Source organism: Ziziphus jujuba, chromosome 12 (assembly GCF_031755915.1).
Source record: "Ziziphus jujuba cultivar Dongzao chromosome 12, ASM3175591v1".
In the NCBI taxonomy this organism is placed as follows: Eukaryota; Viridiplantae; Streptophyta; class Magnoliopsida; order Rosales; family Rhamnaceae; genus Ziziphus; species Ziziphus jujuba.
The window spans coordinates 22,270,862-22,284,189 of NC_083390.1; the positions used below are offsets into that span (position 1 = coordinate 22,270,862).

Below are 13,328 nucleotides of genomic sequence, written 5' to 3' on the forward strand. Positions count from 1 at the left end.
AAAAAATTCGGGTTTCTAACCCATGATAAATTTTTCAACAAATTCACCTAGATATTGTAAAATTTGTCAAAAATTGAATATAAGTTTTTTTTTTTAGCATGTCTATATTATGTAGTAAAAATTTCAGATCAAAAATAAATGTACATATATACATATCAAAGAGATCATTCAACTTAGGTTATTCAAATAAAAACAATATTTTTCTGATTGTTAATCAAGTTTCAAAAATCATAAATAATTCTATGAAAATCCAAATTCAATAATTTTAAAAAAAAAAAATTTTAAGTCTACTTTTGAAAAATAATATACCCAAAGGTCAAACAGAAAGTTAACTAAATCGAAACCCAGGTATGCAAATTTGATATAGATTTGTTTTCACTAGTTCTTATAATGTTCATGTCACACATTCTTATAGGTTTCTATCCACATACGATGCATTACATGCACGTGCCGTGCCCACTTGAAAGCTCATCAGCTTCATGAGTTCACTTTTCGACTTGTATATTATTATTTACGAGACAGAGCCCATGAATTTTGGGCTTTTAAAGCCAACGAAACTCCATGAAATGAGAGTGTGGATCCTTTTGACTGGGCCAAGTAGTTTGGACGCTTTGGACTATGGACTTTTTTTGGGTTTTTTTCCGACAGGGTGTTTCAATATACACTGACGTCTTACAAATGTACACCCCTATTTTATTGTAAACCTCAAAATACCTTTTTTTTTTATATTTATTTTTTACTTTTACATTTCTAGAAACACTAGAAAAGTACATCGCATACGAACAGTAAAAAGATACCTATAGCAATGTATGAAATGCTTGCTTTAGAGGTAAGTCAACATTCAAGGCAACGACTTCACTGAATTTAATTTAAATATATAGAAAATGAGTAACAACTGGGTCGCGAAAAGGAAAATTTACACAAAGTATTCTAAACTTACCTACCATCGTGTGGAGGAGTTTCATATCCAGTGTAAAGAAAAGAATGCAGAGACCAGTACATTACTGATGAACAAACCCCATAAGCTATTCATTTACATATTTTAGGCCTTAAAAATCTTTTTATATGACTTTCTTTGGGCACTGTGTAGGAAAGCCAATCTTTCTATATGAATATGACTTTCTTTGAAAGTGTGTAGGAAAACCAATCTTTCTATATGACTTTCTTTAGGAAGCGTATAGGAAAACCAATCTTTCTATATGATTTTCTTTAGGAAGAGTGTAGGAAAACCAATCATCAAACTTCTCCAGTTGCTATCTGTCGTCCTCTGTTCCAGAACAGTGGTTCAATGGCACCTGTTAAGCAAAAAAGTCTTCGGTCAAAAAAATTGAAACCTCAACAAGCAATAGTTGTTCCCTGGATGGTTGACCAAGCTTCTCTTCTACATGAACTAACATTTTTCTATTACTTAGTTTTACCCAAAAATATATTCAATTAGATCTATCTTTTTTTTTTTTTTTTTTTTTTGGTAAATTAGATCTATCAATTATGTTCTAATACTAATGTTCCGCAAACAACATAATTAATCCTCTAAAAGACATATGAACTGCATAGATTGAACGTAAGAAAATGTTCAAAATGACAACTATAAACTGCGTTAATTAACATCAACCAAAATATGTCCAAGGATCAACACTGTTAAGTGCTGCTTACCAATCTCTATATTGATCAGGTTTTGGATTCTATTGATTTCTATAGTTGCACGAAGACACAAATGTCCTTGCTCACGCTTATTCTAAGCTCCCAGTCCAAGCTCCAAAATATCAGGAAAATATCCAGACGATCTTATGATTTCTGCTAGACCCGTCAATGCTCAATATATTTCCTCTCTCCTTGGATGCCTCTCATCTAAGGAATAAAACTCAACTACATCATCATTTACTTCAATTAAGCTGCATCCTGACAATTTCTTAAACCTGGTATCTCCCATTGCAACTTTTAATTTTGCCACATCTTTCCATCTTCCCCATTTATATTTGAGAGCATGACATAATTTGCAGGGTTCTTCGGTTCAAGTTCAATGAGCCTTTCAAGCGCATGTTCAGCCAATTCAATGTTCTTGCAAGTCCTACAAGCACCCAGTAAGGCAGCCCAAATAACAGCATCTGCTTTCAAGGGCATGTTCCTAACAAAGTTAACAGCCTCGTCTAAAAGCCCAGCCTGAGATAGCAAATCAACCATACAGCAATAATGCTCAATTTGAGGCACAATAAAATAGTCATCAAGCATTGATTGGAAATATGAGAAACCATCTTCAACTAACCCAAGATGTGTGCATGAACAGAAAATGCCAACGAAGGTGATCCCATCCGGTTTCTCTCCAGCATTCTTCATTTGACAAAACAAATTCAAGGCATCAGCTCCTCGTCCATGCATTGCCAAGCTACAAATCCTAGAGTTCCAGGTAATTAGATCTTTCCTATCCATGCTCTTGAACACACCAATTGCAGTCTCTAAAAGCCCACATTTTGCATACATGTATATCAAAGCATTACCAACATAAACATTGCTCTTGTATCCGATACTCTCTGCATATATATGTACCCACTTACCTAAATAAAGAGCACCTTATCTTGCACATGCAGATAAAGCAGTAACTAGTATGGCATCATTGGGAAGCACATCACCTTCAGTTAGCATCCGTTTAAAGGATGCCAGAACATCAAAGAAACGCCCATTACGTGCATACCCTCAAATTAATCCTTTCCAGGAGAAAACATTCCTCTCAGGCATTTCTTTGAACAACCTTTCACATGGATCAACAGTCCCATTGCTTGAATAACCACTCAACATAGTGTTCCAAGACATCAACTCCTGTTTAGGCATCTTGTTGAAAAGCTTTTGTGCCACCACCCTATTTCCCAATTCAATATAATCTGAAATACAACACTATATCACACTATATCCCTCTGAGGAGCCAAATCAAAGAGACGCTCTGCAGAAACCATGTCATGACACAAAATATAACCATTTATCATTGAAGTCCAAGCAACCACGTTTCTTTCAAGCATCTCACCAAACATCTTATGAGCAGCTCTAATAATTCTCCGACATGAATACATTTCAATCAACGTAGTACCCTCAAATGGGTTTGCTCTAAACCCATCCTTTATCAGCGCACAATGTACTTCTTCACCCTCTATTAATGCATCAATTTTCCCACATGATTTTATCACAATAGGAAAAGTGAAGCAATTGGGAACAATGTCCAAGCTCTTCATTCTACTAAATAAAACTATAGTTTCTTTATAGTTTGATCGAACAACCTGAGGGCATAAGACATCCGTTTTAGTTCAGCATACACTGTAATTATTTTCGGGGTGATGTAGGCATTACATTCCAAGCCATGAGTAAGTATCTAGGCTTGGATTTGGTAAAGGTAGGTTGCAGTTTTACATGACTGCAAAAGTGAGATAAATTTCACCTCAAGTAGTGTTTGAGGTGGCTCTTGGGCTACAATCTTGCAAATCTTGGCTATTTTTCCCACAATGTAGGAGCTAAGTAATGGCAACGATTAGACACAGGACTGCGATTTGTGCAAAAATTTGTCACATCGCTCTATTCTCACCTACCACAATTCTAGACCTAAATTTGGCTTCAATCCAGTCCTTGCCACTGATACATAAAAAGAAAAGGCAAAACAGATTACTCTTGGCAATTTTTGTATTTAACAAAATTTTATTATAACAAACAGATTCAAACAAGGTTCCTCCAAAATCAAATTAGATTCATCCAAAGCAATACATGCAATCTAAAAAGCCCAAAATCTGAATTTCGCTCAACTATGCTTCACTTTAAAACTTAAGAGAAAAATTCTTTAAACCCATTTTGTTTTTCTAATCAAAATAGCGAAAAGTCACAGTGGAAACGAACAGAACAAAAAGAAAGAGTAAAATAGGAAGATACGCAAAAGAGAAAAATTCGAAACCTCAAAAACTACGAGCAACATTTTTGAAGTAGAGGGTGGTGGTGGTATTTCATTGTTTATCAGAAGCTAAACTCGCACAGAAAATATGGAAAGCAAAAGAAAATCTCAACAACTCATCACCTTTTCAGTAGAGCTTGCTGAGTGGGCAATGACCTTCACAACAAGAAGAAGTATACGTACGGCTTGGTTGCTTTGCTACAGAGGCTGAGACACTTAGAGAGCAAAGATTACATACAGAGAGAACCGAGAGCATGAGAGAATGACAAAGCCGACTAGTGGGGCCGGTTTTCCCAGCCCCCCGGTTCCGTTGCTCCCTACCCACCACGAACCCGGACCCGACCCATTTTTCCTATCATCTAATTATCATCAGGGTTAAATTAATATTTTAAAGTTTTAAAAGTATACTGATCTAATTTTAAAGTTTGCAATTGTTAATATTCAAATGTAAGCAATTTTAAATTTTAAAATTCGATTTGTATAATTTTGAAAATTTAAAATATTAATTAACAGTTAATTCTTATAATTATTAATTATTTATATTTAATTATGTATTGATTTTTATTTTAAAAATTTAATTTCAAAAATTTTAACAACAACTTAACTTGAATTGTCAAATAGTATATATTTTCCAATAATATCGATAATGGCCATATAAGCAATAGTATTTTTTAAATAAAAATGCTAGCATATAATTACTTTTTTGGGTCGAGACGAACTGGCTTCCAAAACATTATATATTTAATGAAATCTAGTCCAAATGGATTTAAAGGGGGGGGAAGAAAAAAAAAAAAAAAAAAAGGACAATTTTTTCCAGCTCAAAATGACATCCATATTCCCTTTTTTATTTTTTTTTTTATTTTTTGGTTATTAACATTTTGAATTGGAAATTTTGGAGTGTAGTTAATTGTACAGTTTTTATCACATTCACAATCATAAAGCACGTGGGCCACGTGCATGGTTGAAGAGAAATGGTTCGTGCAAAATTGGATGTTTAAATCAAAGTGAGCAGTGGAGGGGACCAGCTGTTTCTGGTGGGGTGGTGGTTGGTGGTGAAGGCCGAAGGGGGTTGTGATCGAAAGCTTTTGACCCGCCTTCTCTGCTTTGCTGTTTCCCACTACAAGTTCCACAGGGCCATGGAACTTTCTCTGCCTCTCAGATTTTCACCACCGGCTTTTTCTCTTATATCCCAATCTCCGATTAAGTACTTCACCGACCATCAAACTTCCACTATTTCCCAACCCATAATCACCCCCAAACTCACATTTTCACCCCCCAGAAGAACCAACCGCTTTGTTGTAACAGCGAAGAGAAAGAAACGCATTGATGGTGTGAGCGAGGAGCTCAATTTGATAGCTTCCCAGAACCTTGATTTTGCCCCTGCTCGCAGAAGGGTTCGATCTGCTTTCGTTGAGGTGCAGCAAAAGCTTGATCATTGCTTGTTCAAGGTTGGTTTTGTGGTTTTTTTGTTGCTCATGATCTTCGTTTTCAAATTCATCATAGTTCATCTTTACTGGGTTATGTGCATTTTTTTTTTTTTTGGCTGTTTATATGATAGTATTATTAATATTTTGATTTCTTTTTCTTTTTTTCATTACAATGGATTGGTGGGTACTGGGCAGTTTGCTCCTACTGGGATCAAAACAGAGGAGGTAAGCATTTTTGCTTTTTCTACATCTCGACTAGTATTTTCACTAAAATGAAACCGTTTCTGCTCATGCTCTGTTTGTTTGCTGAGAAAATATATTATTTGAGAAAAACTGATTAATCAAGTCTTATAATTTATTCCTGATTAGTAAGGAAATGAGCATTGAAAAATAAAACCCCTCTCAATCTTCCTGAGACATGGAATCTGGTTTACTTATTTATGTTCTGCTACTCATTTTCTTCTGAATCAAATAGAGTCTCAAGCTTGTCAGCAATTTGTTTCTTTTAATTTTTTGTACTATTGATTCTTTCCTGGACTCGTAGTGGTATGAAAGGAATTCAAGGGGATTGGAACTATTCTGTAAAAGCTGGATACCAGAACAAGATCTTCCAATTAAAGGTGCTTTGTGTTTTTGCCATGGATATGGTGATACTTGCACCTTCTTCTTTGAAGGTTGGTAATTATTTTCTTTTTTAAGTAGTCTATGAATAACTTTTTTTTTTTTTTCCTCTCTATAATATGCTTTTTTTGTTTACTCTTATATGTGAAACAGTTATAAGGTTTATGGATGATATGTGGCAAGTTTGGATTTTTCAGGTATTGCCAAGCGAATTGCTGCTGCTGGCTATGCTGTTTATGCTTTTGATTATCCAGGTTTTGGTCTTTCTGAGGGATTGCACGGTTACATCCCAAGCTTTGACGAATTGGTCGACATTGTCATAGAACAATACAAGAAGATTAAAGGTGTGACATTATATGTACTGACCTTTTGTCAATATTACTGTCACTGGCCTTTTAGCAGTTCTTTTTTATTGAAACCTTGCCTCAAAAGTAGATCTTGATGGTAGGTTCCGAATGCAGGTAGGCCTGAAGTGAAAGGATTGCCCCACTTTATACTGGGGCAGTCCATGGGGGGAGCTGTTACTCTAAAAGTTCATCTAAAGGACCCACTCGACTGGGATGGAGTGATTCTTGTGGCTCCTATGTGTAAAGTATGCCACTCTTTGTTCTTTCTACATAAATTGTTCATAATTCTGTGAATTCCACTGGAGTTACTTCTCAACATGATTTTTGAATTCATTATCTCATACATCGACCATGTAGTTGGAGCCCTCTTAAGGAAGTCTTCCTATGTGAAGCAATACAAAGTTGGTAGCTTGAGAGCTGTCCAATTGATAATGAACTGCCTCTAGGCCTCATCCCACAATTAGAGGGCCTTGTGAGTAGCTGACAATTCATGTAGCCCCGTTGACTCTTCCTGTTGAATTTATTTAGTGTTTGGTTAATTTCCTCGGTTTGATGCTATTAAGGTTCGGCCATTGGATAGATGGTCTTAAAAGAAAAGTTGATGTATTTTATTGTTTCTTAGATTGTTTTTATTTCACACTCTCCGTTAGACATCTTTCAGTCAATGAAGTTTTGTAGTTTACTCCTGATAGGTCAGAATTATTTCTACTATATTTATAAAGATGAACGCGATTCAGTGTTTCAAGAAGAAAGCACAAATTGTTCTGAGAAGACTGAATAGCACTTTGATTCACTTACAGGGGCATTGTCAAATGGTCTTAGTATTTTGCACAATAATGCTGTTATTAGTGTCCCTGCTTTCTAAAGGTATAGACTGTAAAACATAAAACCCAATATCCACTCTAACACTGAAGGAGGCTAAAGTCGCTCAATTTGATTTCCTATACAAATGACATAAGGAAATATGCCTATGTATTCTCTTTTTTGATTACTTTTTACAGCCTCAAATTAAGCCATGCAAAGGATGAAAATCAGTGATTTCTTCCTTCATGATGCTATTAGTAGTTCAACAAGATGAAGATATAAAGACCTTCTATAACTTTAATTTATTAGAACAACTACTGAGCATTCTGTTTCATTTTTCTGATTTTATGGTAAATAATATGAGTAATGTGTCTTCCAGACGTCCAGTAAATGAACTTTGATTTCCATGTTAAATTAGGTGTTAGATGTGAACAATTCCTCACCTAATATTGTATCCTGGTGACTACTTTTTCATTCCCCTTGGGAAAAATTTGCTGACCTTTTGTTGCTGCAAGATTGCAGAGGATGTGAAACCCCCAGCACCAGTTCTGAAGGTATTAACCCTCATGTCAAGAGTAATGCCAAAAGCAAAGCTTTTCCCGCAGAAAGACCTGGCTGAATTGGCTTTTAGAGAATTGAAGAAAAGGAAAATGGTTCGATTCCTTTCTTCAGGAAAGAATTTTTCATAGTGATAAAAACATGCCCAGATTTAAGTTCTCTTACCAGATGTCAAAAGTAATAGTATTCAGTTATACAGTTTCAGTCTAATGCTTTGATTCATTCTCTTTAGGCTGTATATAATGTGATTTCTTATGATGACCAAACGCGGTTGAAAACAGCGGTTGAGCTTCTTAAGGCAACAAGCGATATTGAAAGGCAGGTTGAGAAGGTCAGTTTTGTCTCCTTTTCATCTGAAACTGTCTTAGAGATATGCATGTTTCAGTGTTTATATATCTTGCATGAATAACTGGTTGAGAGGCAGTGCAGGTTTCAGTTCCATTGCTAATTCTTCATGGAGCTGCAGATAAAGTGACAGATCCTCTAGTGAGTCAATTTTTATATGAGAAAGCTTCAAGCCAAGATAAAACACTAAAACTCTATGAAGAAGGTTATCACTGCATTCTTGAAGGAGAACCTGATGACAGAATTTTTACAGTCCTTAATGATATTATCAGCTGGCTAGATTCAAGGACTTCCCTTGCATAAAATTATTTTTTGAAGTCCATTTTTAATGTGAATTAGGAGTATCATACTCTAGGAATATTGAATAGTTCCATTATTTGTCTTTGTAATAATAATATTGTTTTTATTATTATTACATATGTGAGCATTATTATACTGTCAGAATTTTGCTTGACAATTTGTTTTCTGTACCAGAAAAATAAAATGTACTAAAGTAAGAAAAATAAGACGTACTAAAGTAGGATTTTTATTTATTTATTATTTTTTGGCCAAAGTACTACTGTAGGAATATATGTAAGTTTATAAATTATGCACTCATATCATATACACTCGAATATTTGATGGATTATGATGTTCATAAGTATCATCTACATCAGTTAAATTACTTAGATTATGCAAATTTAATTATTATAAATGGTTATTGTTTAGATTATGCAAACCTACTAATTGTAAATGGTTATTGTCTAGCAGTTCTAATATATAATATATATTATATATATATCCGACGGTTTTTGTACAAAGTATAAAAAGAAATTCATTTCTTTTTCTTTTTCTTTTTTCTTTTTTCTTTTTTGTTCCTTCTCATTTTAATCTTTCAATTTCGTTATGAAGTTTTTATTTTCCTTTACTAAAATCAATTGGTACATAGATTGCTGGCATCCTACTTTCATAATAATTATCTCAGCGTTCAGATTTTCAATCAAACAAAAGAAAATTTAGGAATTTTGATATTATGTCCTATTAAAAGAAAATTTAGGAATTTTGATATTATGTCCTATTAAAAGAATGACTTTTATAATTATCCCTAAGAACAATAAATCATGTTCTAATTTTACCAAATTGACAGGTTTTTAAACAAATTAATAATCATTTCCACAAAATTCTTTTAATATTTTTTTATAAAAAAAAAATTAATATTATCTTATTAAATTTATATCTGGAATCTAACTTTTAATTGCTAAAAGTGATTCATCTCTTAATTATTCAACAATGTCTTCAGAGTAATAAAAATAATTTTGGCTGGGACCCAACGATTAAATCACTTTAGCTGTAGAGAACTTGACCCGGAAGACATTTTACGAGGAAAGCAGTTGATAATCCGCGATCAGTCCCCAGACGAAAAACAGAGACATCAGAACCAGTAACAGTTTTTTCAAGAGCCTTAGCCGCGAGATCAAAAATCGTATCTTTGAGGGCTTCCATGTCTCTCTTGAACCAGCTTTTCAATAGAGGTGTCTTTGGCGGAAAATGGTATGCCATACATAATTTTTATCCTCTGTACTGCTAAACCCAATTTCGTTTTCGTATTATTCTTTTGTTTTTTTTTTAATTTCATTTTCTATGATTAATTAGCTGGATTTCTGCTTATTATTTGTTAATTGCTGTTCAAATTCTTTAGGCTTGTTGTTGTAATTTGGTTTGTTGGACTTATACTTTGCACCTACCCATTTACATTTTTTGTGAAATTGAAAGTTCAATTGGGCTTTATATTTATTTTTCCCAATTTTCTTGGTTCTCTGAGATACCCAGTACCCATCAATAGAATTCGACTTATGGTTCTTTTTTTTTAATTGAAAATTCGTAGAAATATGATGTTTACTATTTTGGAGAATTTCTTCTTTTGGAAGTGAACTGCTTCTGCTATGCTGTGAAATTTATGATCTTTACTAATATTCTGTTGGTTTTTTTATTTTTTGTGCCTTAACCAACGTGATTGTCAAGGTTTGTACTTTTATGTTATTAAAATTCTAAATGTTTGTTAAATTAATCCCTGAAATTTAATGGAGAGCTTACTTTTGGTGGATGACTTTGAAGCAAAACAAGCTTGAACTTGGCGATCTCACGCATCAAACTGCTTCAAAACAAGAGAGATTTACAGCAGAAACACATGCGGAAGGAGATAGCTCAATTTTTGCAGGCTGGCCAAGAACCTATTGCTCGAATTCGGGTAGAGCTTCAATATTGAAAATGTGTATTCATCTGGAAATTATATTTTCGCTATCTGAATTTTATAGATAATTCTGTGTGTATACTTGATAACGTGGTTAGGTTGAGCATGTTATTCGAGAACAAAATATATGGGCAGCATATGAGATATTAGAGCTCTTCTGTGAATTTATTCTTGCACGTGTTCCTATCATCGAAAGCCAGAGGTAAATCTACAGATCAGGGTAATATTTTTCTGTATTGGAGAATTTCTGATATGCATTGCCTTTCTTAGAATTTAAACTTTGAAGTATCACTTCATGACATTTCTGCAAACTATAAGTTAATTTATCATGATATAAGTTATTGTTCTGGAGCACATTACTCTTCTTGGCCAATTTCATATTATAACATGATATATATTAGCAGCTAAGAAGCAAATCCTGTAGTTAGCTTGAAAGCTTGTAACCAGGAAAGCAGGACTGGCTGCATGGATCTGTTGAGATTTTTTGCTCCATTGCATAATCATAATCTGTAGTGTCAGCAGGTTAAGGCTAAATTTTAACCAAAGTTTGTATCCATGGGACTAAGATGTAAATCACCTAAGCCTACTGGATTTGAAACATAGTCAAATTTGCTCAAGTTTCAAGTATGTAAAATGACAGTGTGGATGAGTCTTAGACATTCTTCTTCTTCAAATTGATTAACAGAGTCAAATTTGCTTAAGTTTCAAGTAGGTAAAATGACAGCGTGGATGAGTCTTAGACATTCTTCTTCTTCAAATTGGTTTAGAAGTTCATTTTGAAATGGGCTAATTCAACTTAATTATCCAAGGTTTGCAGTCACCTGCTGCTTTTCTGGCACAGTTGATATAATCAGCTCTTTTAACATTGAGCACTGTGCTTTGACTGTAGTGAAATGCATATTGGAAATCTTTCATACTAGCACCCTTAATTTCTATATATGCTTTTAACCATAATTTGCCACTTATCAGGGAGTGTCCAACAGAACTGCGAGAAGCTATAGCAAGCATAATTTTTGCAGCTCCAAGATGTTCAGATGTGCCAGATTTGTTGCAATTGAAGAATTTGTTTAATGCAAAATATGGGAAAGAATTTGTCTCAGCCATCTCTGAGCTTCGTCCAGATTCTGGTGTCAATCGTACAGTTAAGTGACTCTAGTGCTTTATAATTATGATATCCAATCAGGAGCATCATATGAAAACTAATATTTCGATCCTGTTCACTTCTTTAATTATATATTGGCAGATAATTGAAAAGCTTTCAGTTCATGCTCCATCTGGAGATGTAAGGCTCAAAGTATTGAAGGAAATTGCTAGAGAGTTTAATGTGGACTGGGATTCTTCTAACACTGAGGCAGAGTTCAGTAAAAGCCATGAAGATTTGCTGGTATTTTCCAACTTGTTTCAATTTTTTTTTGTGCTTCCGTGTGGCTTAATCCTCTTACACATGTTCCTTTCGTGACCATACTCATGTTACATTTTTCTTGCTTTCATTAGACAACTACTTGATTATTGTTAAATTATCTTACATGCAGTTGACAACTAGAAACTTCTTCCACATTATTATTATTTGAGGAGGAGAAATGGTTAATTATGTATCCTAATATATAAATCTCAAGTTTCTAAACCATTGTATTAGCTAAATAAGAAAGATCGATGGATACATTGCGGGATGTATGAAGAACTTAACAGATGTAAATCTGCTTAGTTTAAGTTTAGCTAGGGCAAAGGCAACTCTGTTTAGTTTAAGTTTAGCTAGGGCAAAGGTTAATTTGTTACGTGCCAGTGTCAGTAACGTATCTGAGTGTGGTTTGTTTTGGAGCTGATAGCTCTTTTGAAGGATATGCTTAATTACATTGTTACTTCACTTACTAGGTGGTTTGTCTTAAAATTCTTGGAGCAACTTGAGCTTAGGTGAATAAGTGGCACCTGATAATAATGATGGAATTTTTGAATTCAAGATCAAGAAGCATCTTGAGGTTCTTGTCTACTTTAATAAAAGAAATTCATGTGCAGCTTTTGGATGATGTTAAATCAGTGAAACTGACTTGGGCCTTTTTGTGGTGATATTTTGGTGATATTTCTGGTGATATTTCTAGGGTGGATCAAAGCAAATTAGTGCTGCAACTGGAGATTCTATAGTTCCCGCAAAACATGGCTCTTTTAAATCAACAACTTCGATTGAGGCATCACAATCAATTACGCCTACCCATGGCAAACAAGAACCTCAGCACCTACAAGTTCCGAAATCTTTGAGTAAAATGCCTTCCTTTGGTACTAATGAAATTCAACCATCAATTAGAGATGATGATGCACCACCGGCAATTGATTTCAAACATGAGACAAGACCACGATCATCTGATGTCCTGGAGAGAGCTCGAGCTGCCATTGCCTCTGCAGAGCGTGCATCAGCTGCGGCCCGAGCAGCTGCAGAGTTGGCGAATGTTCAATTTTGATCACCGAAGGTAGAAGGAAGATCATCATAACGTGAAAGAAAACAAAGAAAGAGAGAGATTAAGCTCTAAGCGTCCTTTGATTTCACTGTGGTGACTTCTCCAGATGGTGAAAAGAAACAACAGGGAAAAGAAAATATACTTGTGGTAAATTTTACTTTCCGCTAGCTACTAAAGAAAGTGTTTGAGATTACTCTTTACAGATGATTTATATTTCTCTAATGATTGTGAATAATTGAGATCTTCTTTTTCATTAATATTTGGATACTATCAGTGTACAATTGATTAATGTTAATATTCTTGAGGATCATCCTTCTTTATTTATTATTCTTGATGGATGAAGCTTTTATAAAATTTCTATCTACATCAAATTGGTAAACATCGCAACATAATTAAGATCATGAAAATATATAATATCAGATTCTAAGTTGAAATGGTTCTGGGAATTGCCTCCGTACACACACACACTTATATAAAAAAAAATGAATAAATAAATACACTCTCATGAAAACAAGAGATTATTCGATACATCATGTCTATTGAATAATTTTTCCATGAAACTAAAGCCTATCAATTATCGAGTAATATTGGCATTATCCTATTTTTCTTCTCTCTTTTATA

The 13,328-nt window shown here is 34.2% G+C and overlaps 2 protein-coding genes and 1 pseudogene across 2 annotated transcripts; 2 read left to right on the forward strand and 1 right to left on the reverse strand.

The window, feature by feature from the left end:
- Positions 1-839: 839 nt before the first annotated feature.
- LOC107429449 (pentatricopeptide repeat-containing protein At3g29230-like) lies at positions 840-4,251 on the reverse strand (annotated as a pseudogene).
- Positions 4,252-4,914: 663 nt separating this feature from the next.
- On the forward strand, positions 4,915-8,560 carry LOC107429440 (caffeoylshikimate esterase). The gene is made up of 8 exons (XM_016040124.4): positions 4,915-5,373; positions 5,548-5,577; positions 5,897-6,026; positions 6,171-6,317; positions 6,435-6,565; positions 7,640-7,777; positions 7,915-8,013; positions 8,112-8,560. Exons 1-8 carry the CDS (start codon positions 5,062-5,064, stop codon positions 8,328-8,330), a joined length of 1,206 nt encoding a protein of 401 aa, XP_015895610.1. The 5' UTR covers positions 4,915-5,061; the 3' UTR covers positions 8,331-8,560.
- A 789-nt stretch (positions 8,561-9,349) lies between these two features.
- Positions 9,350-13,034, forward strand: LOC107429444 (uncharacterized). The gene is made up of 6 exons (XM_016040127.4): positions 9,350-9,557; positions 10,122-10,254; positions 10,356-10,459; positions 11,227-11,398; positions 11,501-11,641; positions 12,354-13,034. Exons 1-6 carry the CDS (start codon positions 9,508-9,510, stop codon positions 12,708-12,710), a joined length of 957 nt encoding a protein of 318 aa, XP_015895613.1. The 5' UTR covers positions 9,350-9,507; the 3' UTR covers positions 12,711-13,034.
- Positions 13,035-13,328: the final 294 nt, after the last annotated feature.